This window comes from Mauremys reevesii, linkage group 4 (genome assembly GCF_016161935.1).
Source record: "Mauremys reevesii isolate NIE-2019 linkage group 4, ASM1616193v1, whole genome shotgun sequence".
NCBI lineage: Eukaryota > Metazoa > Chordata > Testudines > Geoemydidae > Mauremys > Mauremys reevesii.
In genome coordinates, this window is record NC_052626.1 from 24,267,291 (window position 1) to 24,287,021 (window position 19,731).

Consider the following 19,731-nt stretch of genomic DNA (forward strand, 5'->3'; position numbering starts at 1 on the left):
TGGACCTTTGGTTTGACCCAGTATGGCCATTCTTATGTTCCTATGGTATAAACTGGCAGAGCTCCATTAACTTCAGTTGAGAAGCTGACCTCATATTTTTATTTGCCTGTATATGCTATGAACATTTATGGTACTGTATAAACAAATAATTAAAAACAACACTGATAGTTATATAATGGTCACCAGTTATATATATTATTTTGAAATGGGCCCTGACCAAAACACCCTCCAATCTTTCTTTGGCAATGTTGGAAATTTGGATCCAGATTTTTCTGCTTGCACCCATCTATACCATTATCTCTTCCTTAGTTCTTCAGTGTGTGATTTATTTTAAACAATACAAGATACAAACAACTATTTTCTTATTCAGCAATCATTTCAGCAGAAAAACAAAAGATATCTGTGTAGGTGTAAATCAGTTTCTCACACTTCATTAATAACAATAAATCCTTTTCAAACAAGTAAATGGTACCACTTTCCCTCACCTCCCATTTACCTCCCAGATAAGGTATCTAAGTGGGCATCTACCATAACACTGTATTAAATGATATTCTCACAGTCCTGTTGTTTTAAATTACACTTGGCTGCCATCCAAGGATAATGAATAAATAAAGCTTTATTCTGGAAAAGAATAAATATGAGTCACAATTTATAATTGTCATAATGTGTGACCTTGTAGAAAATGATGCAATTAGACAGACAAGAAGCAGAGCAAGCATATCTGTTTCCATTCAGGTTGGCTGAGCAAATCAGGGATACTTGAATCTTACTGAAAATTGCTGTTTCCCTCTCTAGACCAAATTCTGCCCTGACTTCCACCCTGTTGGTGTAACCCAATCAGTGGCAGGTATTGACACAAATTAGCTTCCATGTTCCTCTTTTGGTTTGTCAAAGGTTGTTTCTTTTACCTTTCATTCATCTATGATTATTTCTTTCTGTAAAATATTAGGAAATATATGTAAGACTGGACACCTCATTATTTTCCTTCTCCTGATCCCTTTCTTGTACTTTTTTCCATATTGTCCCCTATTTATAAAATGACCGCCCTACCCTAACCCACCAAGTTACCAACCTCACTTCCTTCAATCCTTTACCTTGGTCTGGAGATTGCCAACAATGCGGTCAATTGCATAGGTGTTTTTTAATTTATTTTTGTGTGTGTGTGAAATAAACCTCACTTGTAACTGGCTTGAGTCCATCAAGTCATTTAATTTGGATTACCAACAAAACAATTCTCAGTCACTACTGAGCTGGGCTGAATTTAAACCAGCAAGATAAAGGTAAAAAGCTCCATACTGATTAAAAGCCCTCTGAACAATCCAGTCTCCACTCTTGTAATATTAATGGGCCTAATCTTGCCCCCATTTAAGACAATAACAAAATCCTCCTTGACATCAATAGCAGTGTGACTGATTTTTAAAAGAAAGCAATGTAGATATGGGAAACCAGCAATTACATTCTAATATACAAAACTTAAGGCCACCCTTTTCTACCTGAACATTTGTGTATTATAACTTTTTAGTGGTCCAACGGAAGGGATGATTTTACCAGTCAGGGAACTGGTACTGGGGGAGAGAGAGCCTTTCTTCTCTTGGTCTTTCTTTGTATCAGTAGCAAGCAAAAACAATTTTCTAGTGCAGGGGTTCCCAACGCGATGCCCGCGGGGGCATCTAAATGCGCCCGCATCCTGGCCGGCAGTGGAGCATCCGCCGAAATACCGCCGAATTTCTGCGGCATTTCGGCGGCAACACCTCTCGATGACGTCACTTGTCGGCGGCTGCAGAAATTCGGCGGCGACGCCTCTCGATGCTGAAGAATGCTGCAGAAATTGGGTGGCATTTCGGCTGGTGCTCCACCGCCGCCACAGTCCTTCGTCTGGCGCCTGCCAGATGAAAAGGTTGGGGACCACTGTTCTAGTGGCTTTTGCAAAATGCCCCTTTACTAGTTACTAGTAGGTAGGAATTAAAAAATACCCAGAGAAGGGACACCACTCCACCATTACAAATGGTAATAACTGGAAATCCGAGGGCTGAATTGGCCTGGTGACTGAACTACCCTCAAGGCTGGTTGCTCCAAAACAGGGTTTAATCACAATGGTGGATAAGGCAAGAAAGTCTGGGGTTTTTTGTAGAGTGTTGTTTCTTTTCCGGTCCTGATCCTGTAACATTCACACAGGCAAAACTCCTGGAGTCAAAACTGAATGGGACCCTTGCATGTCAAGGACTGCAGGGCTACCTATCTGTTTCCAGTCCAAACGTTCTAATTCCTACTCATCAGGATACTTATATAAAAAGTGCAAATACTGGGCCAGAGGCTCATTTTATGTAAACCAGCAAGCTCTGCTGAAGTCAATGGATTTACAGCAACTTAAACCAGCTGAGAACCGGACCCACTCTTAGGGTATGTCTACACTACCCATTGGATCAGTGGGTAGTGATCAATCTATCAGGGATTGATGTATCACATCTCGTCTAGACATGATAAATCGATCCCCGAACGTGCTCCCCGTCGACTCCGGAACTCCACCATGGCAAGTGGTAGAAGCGGAATCGACGGGGGAGTGGCAGTCGTCAATCCCCTGCTGCAAATACGCAAAGTAAGTTAATCTAAGTCGATCTAAGATATGTCGACTTCAGCTATGCTATTCTCATAGTTGAAGTTGCGTATCTTAGATCAATCCCTCCCTAGTGTAGACCAGGCCTTAGTATATTTATTTCTTGAAGCTAACATGACAGTTTCTGCGCCTGACTCTCTTCTCACACAGGATTTTAGAGCTGGTCAAAATCTGGGTGGGAGGGGTTACCCACAATTATATTTTGCTTTGAAAGGATATGTTTATTGCTTATCAGACAAATATAAATCTTGGGAAAGATCAGCGCTCCTTAATTGTAACACTTATGATGTTTTCCCCATTAGCAGTATATTTAAAATTATTTTTAATTGAAATCAAACTGTATTTGGCTTAATATCACAAAGTGCCGCTGCACATGGAAGTAGAATGTTCTTGTACATTTGTATCATCTGGTCATATGAGAACAGTACTTTCTATGATACATAAAGGCATTTCTCTGAAGGAGACTCGGTGTACAGACAAGAGCATTACATAGAAACTTTCTTCTCTTATACCCCAGAAACAAGTGACACTTTATTCCAATTATGATATCAAGCTACAATCCCATAATAATTCCATTAAAATAATTATTAACCTTCAAGGCTATAATTAAATGTCCACTTTATGAACTGGTACTCTGTAGTCAAAGTAAAATCAAGTTTGGGTAAGACCTCTGTGGGTTGCACCTACCTACGGTTTAAATTTAACTTCACAAGACTTAGACATCTTTGGAGTACTCATGGACCTGAGTCAGAAAGTTCAGATCTAATTCTTTTATCAAGTTAAGGCTGTTTGGACCCACGGTTCTAGTTCAACGCATTATAGTGCTAGGACAGCTATCCATGTATAACATACAGATTCAGGGATTTGGCCCATCTCTAATTTTTAGGAATGCAACTGAAGAAAAAACAAACCCAAGCAAACATTGTACTAATTAAAATGGCATTTTAAACTTTCCAGTTCATACTAGCTGTCCCTCTGTTAATATTCAGTTATGGAGTCAGATCTGCTCAGTGAGATGGGAGTAAGGCATTTGGGAGTGTTTAGTGGCTTTTTAGCTCTTACAGCGAAGTGGCAAATTTTTCTCTGTGTGGGGAGACAGCTACAGTTCTGACTGATGAAATAATGGGCTATGTGGTTCATACTGATTGTTCTATGTAACACAGATACAAGCTGAGGTCCAGTCCGATGGGCAATTTGGGTTCAGTAAAAACCTGTAGTTACTCAGCTGTGCCTTCTTCACAAGCAGTCACTATGGCAATGGGAAAATATTGAGAGTTTAGGAATTATGGGAAAATGACTCAGAGAGTGTAGAAAAAGGAACATTGAAAAGCTTAACTCCCAGTGGACACATAATACTCTTTTTAAAATAAATATGCACAAGTAGTGGATAATATTAGGCATTACAGAGCCTGTTCCTGCTCTGCACCAATGTGTTTATTGGTAGAGAAAGTGGCTACATAACCTGATACTGGGCTGCATACTCCCACTCCCTTATGCTGTCAGAGGGAAGCAGAGGCCAGCAATGGATCCATACTATGCTCCTCCTCAAGCCTGAATATTGTCCCCTTTCAGGATAATTGTATGACTGGGGCTGCATAAATCAGGAGGGAACAAGTTTGGGCAGACAGGACTGGAGCGGGGACCAGCCACTCTATCCCTTTGTGCCTCTCCCAAACCGGCAGGCTGCTAATTTTACTTGTGAATCCTCAGAGGCTTGTGGGAGGAAGTAGCATATGTTAACTCTCACTTCACACTGACTCCTTTTCCATGGAACTGGAATATGGCCCAGGTGTAGGGATGGTGGCCAAAGGCAGCACAGTCCTTTCGGAGCCATATGACCAGACAGACTCACTGCACAGGAACATATAAACAAAAACTGCCATACTGGATCACACCGGTATGATGTGTGTCCAGCTAGCCCAATACCCTAGGGCCTTTAGGTGCTTCAGAGGAAGATGCAAGAAACCCCAAAATAGACAATTATGGAATATCCTGCCCTCAGATTAATTTTCTCTCCAATTCTGTTGATTCATAACTGGCTTATCCCTGGAAGCATGAAAAATTATCTTCCTTATTTTAAGAAAAATTATTCTATCTATTGTAACTATTGATGTTCTTTGGCTCCATATAAATATCAAATCTTTTTCTGAATCATGCTAAACTTCTGACTTCAGCAATATTCTGTAGTTGTGAGTTCCACAGGTCATTTATGTGTTATGTGAAAGAGTATTTTTCTTTTATGAATTTTGAATATTCTGCCATCGACTGTTAATCAATATCCTCTTGTTATTGTATTCTGAGAATAGAGGTGCCCAGGCTAGCTATGCTGTACAGTACCATTCATTATTTTGAATACCTCAGTTATGTCTCCCTTTTAATCTAAACTGTTCCAATCTTTCCATTCTCTTCTCATATACAAATCTTTCCATGCTGGAAGAGGTTGGAGCTTCCTTTCCTGTGGATCCTTTGGATATGTGGAGTTTGGAATCTATCCCTCATTCTTCCTCTCAGGCTTGCAAGCCCGTCCTTCTTCATCAGAAATTCAGTGAGCTGGACCCTGGAGAGTGACCTGGGCTCTCTGATCCCACTCCCATGGGTTATACTGTAAGAGGGTACAACAAAGCCCCCAGGCATAAACATTATTATGCTGTATTCTTTTACTTTAAAAATACTGGCCAGCAGTATATTTGCTCAGCAACATAAAACTGTGTAGCACTGCTGGCTTCATTAAACTTTAAAAATGTTTTCCCTGGCCAACGCAAATAAATAATTGACAATGATTTTGGTGTAAGATGTCCACTGGAATTTCAATAATTAAAAATGTTTTATCTATTTATTCCATATCTGGAATGATGAAGGAACAATCAGTACAAACTAGTAAATACAATACTTGTCTGAGAAAATATCTATACGTACATAGCAGTTTATAATTTTTTCAAAGAAGCAGTGTCAAACAACTGAATGAATGTCAAAAAGCCTGTAATTATTTATTTACACAACACTCTGCATCTTCTTTTCTGTACAGATAATTACAAGTTATGGTACAGGTTTACCTGAGAATGGATTGTAAAAATCAAATGTACTTTTCAACAATTTTGCTGTTGAACTACTTGATTACTATGTCAATATGGGTAATAGCTAAATTCGCTGCAAACAGTGTCAACACGTTTCCCCCTATTATCCCTGCAGAGCCACAGTTTTAATTGATTGATGGCACTACCAGAACTTTTTCCTTCAAATATAAAAGCCTCTTTGTAAGTGCAGTTACCACTATTTCATGAAAGGCGCATTTAGTGCAAGTGTATATCAGTGAACAGCAGAGAAAAAGAGAGGGCTCTAGAGAACTTCTACTCTGAAGAATGCTATAAACAAGAGTAAAGAAATAGGGATAATTCCTGCAATCCTAACGGAGGAAAAACTCTCACTGTCTTTCAGTGAGGGATGGCTGTAGGAATCAGGCCTGATGGAGCAGAAATTAAAAGGGACAAATTCTGTATAGTATCATAGAAATGTAGAGCTGGAAGGGACCTTGAAAGGTCATCAAGTCCAGCCCCCATGCTGAGGCAGGACCAAGTATACCTAGGTCATCCCGGACAGGTGTTTGTATAACCTGAGGATTTTAATGAGCATCTCTTTTTCCAGTCCAGGGGTGAATCTCTGGCCTCATTAAAGTCAGTGGCAAAATTCCCATTGATTTCACCTGATATGAACGCCACACATGCATCCAGGAATAAAACTTTGGCCCACAAGTGTCACTGTGAAGCAAGGAACAAGTGCAAACTGAAAATAATAATTGAAAATAAAACTTTGCATTTCTAAAGCTCCTTTCATCTGTAGAGATCAAAGCATTTTAACACTAATTAATACATTAAGACTCACTTCATCCCTATGAACTAGGCATTATTAATAGAATCATAGGACTGGAAGGGACCTTGAGAGGTCTTCTAGTTCAGTCCCCCTCACTCATGGCAGGACTAAATATTATCTAGACCATCTCTGATAGATGTTTGTCTAACATGCTCTTAAAAATCTCCAAAGATGGAGATTCCACAACCTCCCTAGGCAATTTATTCCAGTGCTTAACACCCTGACAGTTAGGAAGTTTTTCCTAATGTCCAACGTAAACCGTCCTTGCTGCAATTATCCTCATTTTACAGAAGGATGGGGAAACCAAGGCACAGGATGTTAAGTGATTTGCCTCAGGTCCCACTGTAAATGATCAGAATCATGGGGACAAATTCATCATAGAGTTTAATGGTGGTCTCCCAGAGTTGAATTTGGCCCATAGAATCTAGAGACAGAAAAAAACCACTTACATCCTGTAGTTAATCTCCTGGCAGGTACAGGATCATTTCCTGAGCAGTGCTGGAGAAGCAAATGCTGTAGGCAGGAGAGTGCTCAATGGATCCATGAAAATAGGAATGAACTGGCCAAACCCTCAGTAGAGGAGCATACAGAGGACTAAGAGAATATTATAGTCATGAGGCTGCAATAGTAGCCATGAATCAACTTCATTGGGGCTCTAGGGCCTGAAACAGGTCTCCTATAGGCTGTAATACTTTAGTCTAATTTCAGTTGTTGGATTTAGACCATGTATGCTGAGTGGAGTTGGTGTCTCTGATACAGGAGGTCAGTCAGCCACTCTGTCCCTATGTACCCAAACTTCATTGCACCACAACCCCCTTCTGCCAACAAAAATTACTACATGACCCTGAGTGGGGGTGGGCCAGAGCCCAAGCCCCACCACCCCAGGCTGAACCCCTTGGGCTTCAGCTTCAGCCCTGAACAGCAGGGCTCAGGCTTCTGTTTCGGCTTCAGCCCCAGGTCCCAGCAAGTCTAAAGCTGGCCTTGACTACCCCATTAAAATGGGGTTGTGACCCACTTTGGGGTCCTGACCCAGTTTAAGAACTGCTGGGCTAGATGATTTGGTGGCTCCTTCTAGCTTTTAACTTTATGACTCCATAATTCCAGTCCATACAGATAACCCCTGTGCAAAACCCATTTTCTTTATACAGGGGTCAGGATTTAGCCCTAAGAAATATAGGCTGACCTGTAGTATTAATTCATGTCACTGTAGCTTATATTTATTTATTTATTTTGCAGCAGGATGTGTGTTGAGGATGAAGGGTCAACACAGATTTCAGTCCTTAGATGAATTTGTTTGCTTTTGTGTTGGGACTTTAATGGAACTAAAATGTATTATTTGGAGTAGAACGTATTTATAGTGGTTACAGGAATTCTAAAAACTTAAGAAAATAGGAAATCATTAATATACTATTAAGGAAAAAATAGTCTTGGAGGGGTGTGTGCATATTAAATCTCTCATGCTCAATCGGACAGAATGCAAGCTACCTCCTTAGAAATACCTACTCATTCTGGCAATTTGTTTCTACTCTAAATAAGCTATCTATATGCACTGAATTACAGTCTCCAGGTCCTCTCCAAAGGTTCATTAATGATACTTACATTTACGTAAATGAGATTCTCTGAGATTCACAAAAATAATATTTCTATAGTCATTTGTTTGGGACAATATAATTTTTTCCCCAACCTTAAGTAAGGAAGGTGCTCACATATCTTGCAAAAGAACTAAAACTGACCAACAATATTAGAATGACCCATTTCCCATTTGACTCAGAAATTATTATTTTAAAGATGAATTAAAGTAGCCTAGACATAAATACAAAAAGAGTAATGACCGGATAGAACAGCAATGCTGGGGCAGTTCAGGTGAATTCATATGAAGCAGAGACTAACTGAAACAAACCAAAACAAACCAGTTTTACTATGGTTGATGGAATTTATGGAAAACTAATATCTGCAACCTTGGCAAGCCCTAACATGAGGACACTGAACTGAAGACAGTGAACTTGGTTCCAGAAGTTGTGCATTACCTAATAGGCCTGGTTAAAATGTCCCATTGTGATTCTGAAAGCAAAAGCTGGCAACAGAGAGATCTTTAAAAACCTACTGCACAGAGGACCTCATTAAAAAAACAACAACATCTACTGGATATTTCTAGGTTATGAGGAAAATATTCTAACAGGATCAGGGACCTTCTGGTCAATAGGAGTGGTGCTTGATTAAGAGCTGTAGCATGGGGCTTTAAAATAAATCCGCTGAACTAAAAGCTTCTCCCCTTGTGGTTTAGTTCCTGTGTATTTTAAAGCCTCCCTCTCCTCCTTTGATATATCTCAGGAGTTCAGATCAGGTAACATGCTCAAGCTGATGGCCTGTAAGGCCCCAACCATGACATCAGATGCACTTGACATCGGCAGGGAGTCCCGCTGAAGCCAATGGGATGCCATGCTGGCATGGAAGTCTAAAGAGGCACCCTTGCAGGATCAAGGCCTCTATGCTTGGGGGCACATAGAAAAACATTTTCAATGGCATGAGCATCAGTCTGGGATTCACTTCCCATCTTGGCCTGACATGGTTACATTTGATGCTCTTCAGGGCACAGTGCAAGGTCCATCTGTTGACTGAGACTCTAAGATAGGCACATATAAAAGCCTGCATAGATAACAATAGAAAATAGAATTCTAATAGGGTAAGTTGAATAAAGATGGTCTCCCTTTCTGTGGGAGCAGAGTGCTTTAGTGTCACTGTTTATTACTACTGACTGTTCACACATGTAGGATTTTATATTATACATCCAAAAAATTAATGAACAGAATATTATGGAATGATTTTCACATAATGTTTTCTCAGCTATTGGAATGCCGTTTTTGTTTTTTTAAATACTTCAGATTGGACCAAATCCTTCAGTCCTTTCCTGGGCAATGAAGCTCAAGAAAGAAGTGTCCAATTAGGCCCATACTATGTAAAGAGATTTCCCCCCCATAAATAAATGTAAATTATATTTGAGAAATTTTAAATAAAAACAAAAATAAGAACATATCCACTTTAACATAGACATCTTTCATTGATAAGAGCACACAACACAGCATATGCTGAGAAATGCCCCCAAACCATTACAGGATTGGGACAATCTTTCTTAGCAAAATGTAAAACACTCTGTCAGCTCTGATATTTTTTGACAATCTTTTCCCGTGAGTTAATTGGAGGAGGTATCTATCTCTCTATCTAAGTCCATTTTTTATCATTCGATGCTATATTAAACATTGCAAAATTTAGGCAAAATAAAGTTCTGGTGCAGTTTGTATATAGCAGATTGCATTTTAGCCAACCCAGTTGATCAAGTCCTGGTTTTGTATTTCAAACAAAATTGCTAAACTTTATCTTTAGTGATCTGGGAAAATGGGTGGCCATCATGTTATGAGGCACCCATCCTTTCTAGTGTTTCATTATGCCTGAATCACAATACTCCAGGCACAGGGCTACCAATTAATGTAAAACCATTCAGGCTTATAGCTCTGTTGTAATCAAGGGTAGTGCTTCTGTACAGGTAGCTTATCTCATCCCTTGCAATTAGTGTTTGTTGTAGAAACAACAGAGCAACCAATTTTCTAGGTGAGAAAGTATAGTGTCTGAAAAATTATCTATGTGCTGAATAAAATTATATTGGAAATCATATCATTTCAAGAGAAAAAAAACATTCAGTGCTTTAACATTGGCAGCTAAGTGCTTCAAGGAACAGCACATTAAAAATACACAGATAGATTCAAATGAAATCCCTTCTTAAAAGTTGGTTCCCCTCCCCGCCCCCATTTACTACACCGTCTGTATTTCACATTTCTCTAGTGTTGTCCTACTTCTTAAAACACTTCAGTATGTCGATAAATAATTTATGAGACAAGGGAGTTATGCATATGCATAATAATCATTGCTTTACAAGTCCACTTGCAGCATTGCAGAAAGATGTTGAAGGCTAACATTAAAAACTATAGGCGTGAAAATTACTGCTAGGTGATGTGGCACAGAACTGGGCATTGACTTAGTCTTGTAAACGCTGTAATAGGACTGCTAAGACTCTGCTAAGACTCTACTTACAATTATGGCTGCTTATTTTGTTAACAGTTAGCTATGGCCATATGTTTTAAGACCAGAGTTAATGACAACCTTCTGGAATTCATGCATTTATGGAAAACTCCCTTTATATTCTAGTTTTGGACACATGATGTTATTCAAAGACTTCCCAGCCTCTTTGTTCCAGTATAAAAATAGAAAAATGCAGACCAGTTATTCACTGATTTATGTTTACATTTTAGTATTATATATGAATTTTGAACTCAAAATTTCAAGTGATGTAAGTAGGCTGAAGTCACTGGAATTATGCCCACTTACTCTAGGGCTAAGGAGAGGAAGAACTCCACGCAAGTGGATAAGATCTTAGTGTCATAGGTAACAGCTTTCTTATTGCTATAGCTATATTTGTTCAACTAAAACAAGTACAGATTAAAACAGGGATTTTCCCTAATCTAGTAGAGTAACAAAACAGTATGTACACATGATACCTGATTTTTTTATAGTTTCTTTCACATGTGAAGTAAGGCAAATTATTTAAATCATAGGCGCTGACTCCATGGGTACTCTGGGGCTGGAGCACCCACAGGGAAAAATTAGTGGGTGCTCTGCACCCACCAGCAGCCAAGCTCCCCCACCCCCTCCTCACCTCATCCTCGCCCCCTGAGTGCGCCGTGTCCCTGCTCCTCCACCTACCTCGCAGCGCTTCCTGTCGGGCCACCGCCAAACAGCTGTTTGGCAGCATTAGCATGTTCTGGGGGGGAGAAGCGGGAACGTAATGCACTCAGGGGAGGAGGCAGGGAAGAGGCGGGGATTTGGGGAAGGGGTTGGATTGGGGGCTGGGGGGGGGCAGAGTTGGGGCGGGCACTTTGGGGAAGGGGTTGGAATGTGGGCAGGGAAGGGGTGGAGTGGGGGTGGGACTGGGGGCAGAGTGGAGATCGAGCACCCATGGAAAAGAGGGAAAGTTGGCACCTATGATTTACATGCAAGTGAAACAAAGCTTTTGGGGGAAATCCTGGTCCCATTGAATTCAGTGGCTAAGTCCCCTTTGACTTCAATGGAGCAAGTATTTCACATTTTGAGACTATATAGACTTAGCTAGGTATAGAGACACACCAGGCCAAGGTATACGTGAATATATACAATGAGTATAACATCACATACTGCATGCACAAAAAAACCAGGAGTACTTGTGGCACCTTAAAGACTAACAAATTAATTTAAGCATGAGCTTTCGTGAGCTACAGCTCATAGCTCACGAAAGCTCATGCTTAAATAAATTTGTTAGTCTTTAAGGTGCCACAAGTACTCCTGTTTTTTTTGCGGATACAGACTAACACGGCTGCTACTCTGAAACCTGCATGCACAAAGTACCTTTCATTCATTACAAACTGAATCACAAATTATACTGAGGGATCATGTCATCCACTTTAGGAATGCACTACCTTTGGGGTTAAGTGCACATAACCAGCTAAATTCATCTCCATCAATGGCGTTTCATGAATTTGATCCAATGAGTGGATATAAGGAAACATCTTATTCTTCATTGTCTAGGTATTACAGGAGGCCCTGATCCTGCAAACTCTTATGGGCAATAGTAGTTCTCAGTCATGCAAATAGCCCTCACATGGGTAAGGCTTTGCTGGATTCAGATTGGCCTGTTCCTGGGCTATGAAAATCCAGGACTATTAAAGTTCCAAGCCAGTGAGTTCTAATCTGTGCCTGAAAAACACCCAAATCTCTTGTATGGTAATTCTTTCCAACCCTTTTACTGTGACTTTAAAGTGTGTGTATGTAAATGTGTGTATGACAAAACAAGGGACCAGAAAAATCCAGTTTCCGTCAGCAAGCTTCTCTTCAAATCTTTTGGAAGATGACATCAATCAGTGGCTTTTGCAGAGCTTAAATATGTAGGGATCAATGGTCTCCTAATTTATGTGCTGTGCAACAGATCAGAAGGGTACACAGTATGCATTTCTCCTAGTACAACCTCAGGTGAACCAGCACAGCCCTCTGTTATGATGATCAGAAGCACAGCACAGTGGCCCAGCCTCAAAGAGGATTACGCATTTAAGGGGACCATTGTCTGATAATGGGATATGTGGGCGATGGCAATGAGATCAAGTCCAGCTGGGTACAATCTGCCTCACTCCATACATGTAGCTGGCAGGGAGTAGGAGGATACATTAAGGTGAGTCAGTTCAAGCTGTAAAGTACAGCCCAGGAAGTCAGTGACCCCCTAGCACATAAGCAGTCCGTTAATCTGTTTAATGAAGATGAAAAGAGACAGGAAGAGCTCCAGGATCACCCTGTAGGAGGGGGAAGCTCAGCACGTACTAGGCAGACATAGAACTGTGCAGGGGGCCAGCAGATGCTGAGTGAGTGGCCACCAATATCACAGTGTTTGCATGTGGTGAACTCAATACAGTTCTTCCCAACAGTGTGTGTGTGTGTGTGTTCTCCTTTCCCACATTCCAGCTGTCAGTCTGACTCACAGGGCATTTTGCCTGAGTCATTTGGCTGTGGTATGTCACTGCCCTTTACATACTTGTCCATTTCTGCAACATGACTCGCCTTTCCCATACACTAATGCCTTTCCCACGCTGACTGCTGCGTTGCTCTCCATACACCTCTGACAGGTAATGCCTGCAGTCACATAATTGTTGCTACCAGGTACCCTGTTTGTTGAATCGTTTTCCCACTTGGCTAGCAATGTAGAGCCACATTTACAATCTTCTTCTTCCCCTCTCGCTGCCCAGATTTGTTTGCCTTCCACCCCCACGCTGGATAGTGTGCAGATAATACTCACCATTTTCTGCACATGTTTTGGCATGATTTCTTAGCTAGTAAACACTTCCACATGCTAGGCAATGAGAAAGCCAGTAGAATTGGTAAGAACTGTTGGTCATCATTGCAATTAGAATGTCAGCAATGAAACGTGCTACAGAGTGATTCACAGAGTCATTCCTCACGGGAATACTACATCTAAACAGAGATTTATCTTTTATTACGCAATAGACCATTTTATGTACCACAAGTAACATATCTTCACCCTCCTAAAGAGTGGTTTTAAAGCTAATGCTTGTGTTTGCACAGACAGGTCTATGTGTTATTTGTACTGTAGGTGTTTTTTCAAGGCATTCATGCTTCAAAATCCTTTCAAACTCACTTGTACCTTAACATTTCACTCTCTCCACCCTCTCAAGGCCCTCTCTTTTTGCTCAGTATCTTCCTCTGTGGTTCCCCCATAGAAGTACCTCTGGAACTCATGGCCCAGTTTCAGTGCCACTTAGCAAACTTATTACCAGCAAATCAAATGCTTATTAAACTGACATTCCAACTCACCATTGAAAAACACAATTATTGTTTGCAAAGTGTAATTAGTGCAGTTTCTTCCCAAGTGTTTTATAGAGCTTCTGTAAAGGGCTGGGTTCTTTGTTCCTTGCACAACCAAGTAAAAATCTATGGGACACCCAATTGATGTCAACAGGTCCTTTTGGATGCATAGAGAATGCAGACTTGGAATGAAAGAGACGTGGGAGGTATGCTATACCAGCAAGCCTCCAATTACTAGTGCTGCCTACACATTGATTATAAACATGGGTCATCTTTAGTGATGTGTGGAATGTTTGCAATGCAATAAAACTGGGCAAAGCCCATCTGGTTTGGCATTTTGTTACAAATAGACTCATAGACTTTAAGGTCAGAAGGGACCATTATGATCATCTAGTCTGACCTCCTGCACAATGCAGGCCACAGAATCCCACCCATCCACTTCTATAACAAACCCCTAGCCTATGTCTGAGTTATCGAAGTCCCCAAATTGCGGTTTGAAGACCTCAAGCTGCAGAGAATCCTCCAGAAAGTGACCCGTGCCCCATGCTGCAGAGGAAGGCGAAAAACCTCCAGGGCCTCTGCCAATCTGCCCTGGAGGAAAATTCCTTCCCGACCCCAAATATGGAGATCAGTTAAACTCTGAGCATGTGGGCAAGACTCACCAGCCAGCACCCAGGAAAGAATTCTCTGTAGTAACTCAGATCCCAACCCATCTAACATCCCATCACAGACCACTGAGCATACTTACCTGCTGATAATCAAAGATCAATTGCCAAATTAATTGCCAAAATTAGGCTATCCCATCATACCATCCCCTCCATAAATTTATCAAGCTTAGTCTTAAAGCCAGATATGTCTTTTGCCCCCACTACTCCCCTTGGAAGGCTGTTCCAGAACTTCACTCCTCTAATGGTTAGAAACCTTCGTCTAATTTCAAGTCTAAACTTCCTAGTGTCCAGTTTATAACCATTTGTTCTTGTGTCCACATTGTTACTAAGCTTAAATAATTCTTCTCCCTCCCTAATATTAATCCCTCTGATATATTTATAAAGAGCAATCATATCCCCCCTCAACCTTCTTTTGGTTAGGCTAAACAAGCCAAGCTCTTTCAGTCTCCTTTCATAAGACAGGTTTTCCATTCCTCGGATCATCCTAGTAGCCCGTCTCTGAACCTGTTCCAGTTTGAATTCATCCTCCTTAAACATGGAAGACCAGAACTGCACACAGTATTCCAGATGAGGTCTCACCAGTGCCTTATATAACGGTACTAACACCTCCTTATCTTTGCTGGAAATACCTCGCCTGATGTATCCTAAAACCACATTAACTTTTTTTACGGCCATATCACATTGGCAGCTCATAGTCATCCTGTGATCAACCAATACTCCGAGGTCCTTCTCCTCCTCTGTTACTTCCAACTGATGCGTCCCCAATTTATAACTAAAATTCTTGCAAAACCCAGACCAAGTGTGCCAAAAAGCTAGCAAAATTTACAAGTCAATCTGGGCCCATTTATGGCTTTGAGTCAAAAGTATGTGAAATTGACTTTTGTGTGGTTTCAGTGCCAAAGCAGTAAAAGCTGGGTAGTTTCTAGTGAGATTCACATTCAGATTTTGGATCTCTCAGAATTCAGCTTAGGGCTTCAACATGTGGGAGCCAAAGACAAAGAAAATGGTTCGCACTTGTCACTGAAAAGCGAAACTGCTGCATTTCAGAGAGCAATAGTACACCCACTCTATGGTCCGGGGAGTATGCCTTGGTGCTTCACAGCATGCTGGCTGGTCACTGCTTCTCCTTATTTCCAAATGCTACATTGCATTAAAAGACATCTAAAAATATATTATGTACTTCTCCAGGGCTTTTCTACAGGGGGACGTTAATGCACAGAAAGCTAGGGTGTGACTTTACAGTGCACTCGCTGCTCCACACTAACTCCTGAGTGGGCACTCTTACTGCGTGCTAAAAGTGCCCTTGAGTGGGGCAGCTTAGTACACTTGCTGCACACTAACCTCTGTGTACACAAGCCCCCAGCAACACTTTTCTGTGTAGACAATTGCTACTATAGTTGGTACAAAGATGTTGTTCAGTCATAGAGGAGAGGATTCAGCTGTTCACCAGAAAAATCTCTATCTTAAAATGTGGTCAACACAATGAAAAAGTTTGAGAAACTCAGCTCTTGTAGTCTACCCTTCTAGCCCTGCTGTGTCTGATTAGAGACAGAACCGTTTCCATTTTCATGAACAGACTGTGGATCTGTGCTTTATTTCCCCCTGGCTTGTGACTGATTTTTTCTTTGCTCTTCACAAAAGAAGGACCCTATGTTACCCAAGACCTATGAATGGATTTCTCGTTGAATACAATAGGCAGAGGCGGCTCTAGGGATTTTGCCACCCCAAGCACGTCAGGCAGGCTGCCTCCGGTGGTTTGCCTGCGGAGGGTCCGCTGGTCCCACGGCTTCGGCGGACCTCCCGCAGGCTGCGGGAGGTCCGCCGAAGCCGTGGGACCAGCGGACCCTCCGCAGGCACGCCTGCAGGAGGTCCACCGAAGCCGCAGGACCAGCAGACCCTCCGCAGGCAAGCCGCCAGAGGCAGCCTACCTGCCACCTCCGCAGTGCCGGCAGAGCGCCCCCCGCAGCTTGCCGCCCCAAGCACGCGCTTGGCGTGCTGGGGCCTGGAGCCGCCCCTGACAATAGGTGTCTGATGCACATTGAAGGCAATCCACAGACCTAGGTTTTCACTAATGCAAAATGTTTCATCTCACCGATTTTTGTGAAACAGCAAAAGTGGCTGCTTTTTCAAAAGCATTCACATTGCTTTAGTCCCATGAACTGATGGCTGTACTTCCCCATGAACTGATGAGCTCCACCTACTCCTGCCCTGTAATAGCTACCCAAGAAACAGGCCTTGTGAGACTGACTCCTCTGAGATTAAAGACCAAATCTTCCAGGAGACCTCTTAGCTCTGTGGCTGTCACCTGGAAGATCCTGTCAATTCTGAGTGGGGTGCCATAGTTTCAGGCATCTCCAGAGTTGTGTCTACCACCATTACCTTTTCTAACATCAATGTAATATCTGATATGACCCTCTGTTGGGCAACTACATCCTAGCCAGGAAAGAGCTTTGATTGCCTAACAGATCTTTTCCATCTTCAACAATATGATCCTGTCCTAAAAGTACCACGCACATTTGGACCTTGAGCACTGATAAAGGTGACATCACTCCTCTTAAGCATCAGTTTTTTAAAACAAAATTAATTCCTCACCATTTTACCTTTATCACCTGGATTAGATTGTGGCTTCTTGGACTGTCTCAACTACCTGCATTTTGTTAAACTGTCAGATACTGTGTAATGTTGTGATAAAGTTGTTGGTGTTCTCATTTACTCTCACTGAGCATAGGCTAGACTCAGTATATGCATAACTCAGGTAATGCTATTTGCCACTGTGATGCCAATTGCCTTACGAGTGCTCTTTTCATGGGACTGAATCATGTCAGGTGATGATGAGCCCCCTCATCTCCCATCGAGTTAAATGAGGGCACTCAGCACCTCTCAGGATTAGGCCCATAGACAGTACAGTTAATATTGGACACCGTTCGAACCTGTTGGTAAGGTAGATCTGGTATTTCTGGGACACCTACAGGGAGCTGGGTGGAAATGCAGCACACTGCACATTCTCCTTTCTTAAATCTGCCGCTGTTTCTGGAGTGCGTTGTCCGGATATAACTCTCAAAGTACAATTTGCAGGAAAAGATAACAAAGCTATTTAATCTACATAGATTAGTTTCAGCATTAACACCAGTCCTTCTGGGCTTCCAGGATCAGATCTGTGGACGGGAATTTCTTTTGTTAGCCAATGAATAAAATAAAAAAATTTACAAATTGACTAAACAGAAAAATCAAATACATTTGACATCAAATATTAAGACTGACTGACTGACTTCTTTTATTCTTATTGCCCCAAAATTTGCTTGTTCACAATACTGAGCTAATAACCAAACCAATCCCTTCTTATTAAATTGAATTAAATTGTTAATGGCATTACAGCTTGGTTTAGATTTACAACCCTTTACTTATTGCCACCTGTCTGGCTTTTCTAATTATACTAAAGGAAGAGGAAAGCTGTCTTCTGCCTTCAGTTCAAGCTAAAATGCTCACCGTGAAATGAGAATACTTAAGAGAAATGAGTTTATGACCTCAGAGCTCAACATAATGACAAAAAGATAAAAAAAAGCCATTAAACCTTTTCCCTCTATCTCTTCTACCCACTCCATATACATATTTCAAACATGCCAATATGGTAATGGAATCCGTCTTATGATATAATAATATAATATTCAGGCTGCAAGAAAACATTGTTAAAGTAACCCTAACAAGCTCTCGCCTTTCAAAGAGGCTTCATTACAATAAAACCAAATATTTTGAGTTATTTGGTAGATTTAGGCAAAAGTTTAAGCACAGTTATAAAGTACAGACCAATTGTCATGTCAATGGTGATGCAGAATAAAATAATGCTAAGAAGTAGAGACCTGCACAGAATTCTGGAGCTCCAATGTGATCCATCTGAACTGGTTCTTCAGGAATGGATTTCATATTTGTCAGAGATGCTTCAAAAGCTTCTGGTGAAATATCTCCAGTATTCAAAGAGCTTTGCATGAGAGAGACTGCTGGCTCCCTTTATCTTCTTTTTATTTATGTAAAGGTTACAATGAGAGCAGACTGAACAAAGACACTAAATTAATTAAGCTGCCTTTAAGCCACAGCATTAAGGTGATGTCATAAGAACTGGCTTAGGCTAGCAAGGTTACTGGAAAGGGAGAGTACAATTCCAGTACCAAACCAATTTGTAGTTTGAAGGACTTTTGTTGGATGTCCTGCATGTATTTGTCATAGACTAAAATGGCCAAGCCTGGCATAATCAGGAGGAGGGCTTTTTTCTATCAACTGAAATAAACAAACAAATAACCAAATCGGTGGCATGCAGGGATGGTGAGCATTGCAAAATACAGCTCATACACCTGCTTCAGTTATTATAGCCACCCGTTCAAAGATAGAGATAGGGGAAAAAATACATTGGGCCTGGTTCACCACTGCATAACTCCAGTTTTATGCCAGTATAACTCCACTGATTTCATAGTTACCCTGACATAAAATAGGAGCAATGCTCTGGTTAAGCAGGCACATTGTATTCAGTAATCTAACGCTAAAAACTCTAGTGCTTTCATTTGTGTGTATATGTCAGTTTGGAAATATTGGCCTCAATTCTGGAATTTGTTCCAGATGGGTGGACCTTAGCATCCCATTGATTTCAATGGGTTTCCATGCTGGCACAAGAGTCAGTCCATGCAGAAAAAGAAAGAAAGAAAAGACAAGAAAAGAAAGAGCAGGACCATTGTGAAACAGTTTGTTAGCAAAGATGTCACTTGGCCATCATCTTCAGTGTAGTTAGGCCAGAAATGAATTGGAATGATTTTGCTTTGGAGAAAACACTGACGATTGAAATATCTTTATAATGCTTAATGATGGTCAGTGTGTTGAGAACACATAAAATACTACAGTACAAACATTGAAGATTTCCTAGTACCCAACAGGAAAGCAAGAGGATTCCTGAATGGAAAAAAGAAACTGTAACAGTCTTGGGTAAATGAATAAAAAACTCACAAATGTGCTGTGCCTTATAATTCAGTTCTCTTGTGGTTTGTTTATGCTTTATTACTATGTCATCATTAATTATATAACAGCGACGCCACAAAATGTAATAGGCTGATATAAGTTATTCCAGTGATGGGTTTTTAAGTTTGTATAATACTTTGTATCATGTTCCTAATATGTTCAATAAAAATCAGTAGTAGAAGCAAT

At 41.0% G+C, this 19,731-nt stretch overlaps 1 protein-coding gene across 3 annotated transcripts in view; it reads right to left on the minus strand.

Annotated features, from left to right (window-relative positions):
* EML1 (EMAP like 1) overlaps window positions 1-19,731 on the minus strand; it is a 222,688-nt gene that overhangs the window by 135,781 nt on the left and 67,176 nt on the right. Inside the window, exon 1 of one of the 3 annotated variants that reach the window (XM_039537393.1) lies at window positions 18,402-18,494. The exons of the other annotated variants lie outside the window; for them this stretch is intronic. Coding sequence (XP_039393327.1) covers window positions 18,402-18,465 — 64 coding nt within the window. The 5' untranslated portion in view covers window positions 18,466-18,494. Of the gene's footprint in view, window positions 1-18,401; window positions 18,495-19,731 lie in introns of those variants that run through there. 3 annotated transcript variants of the gene reach the window in all.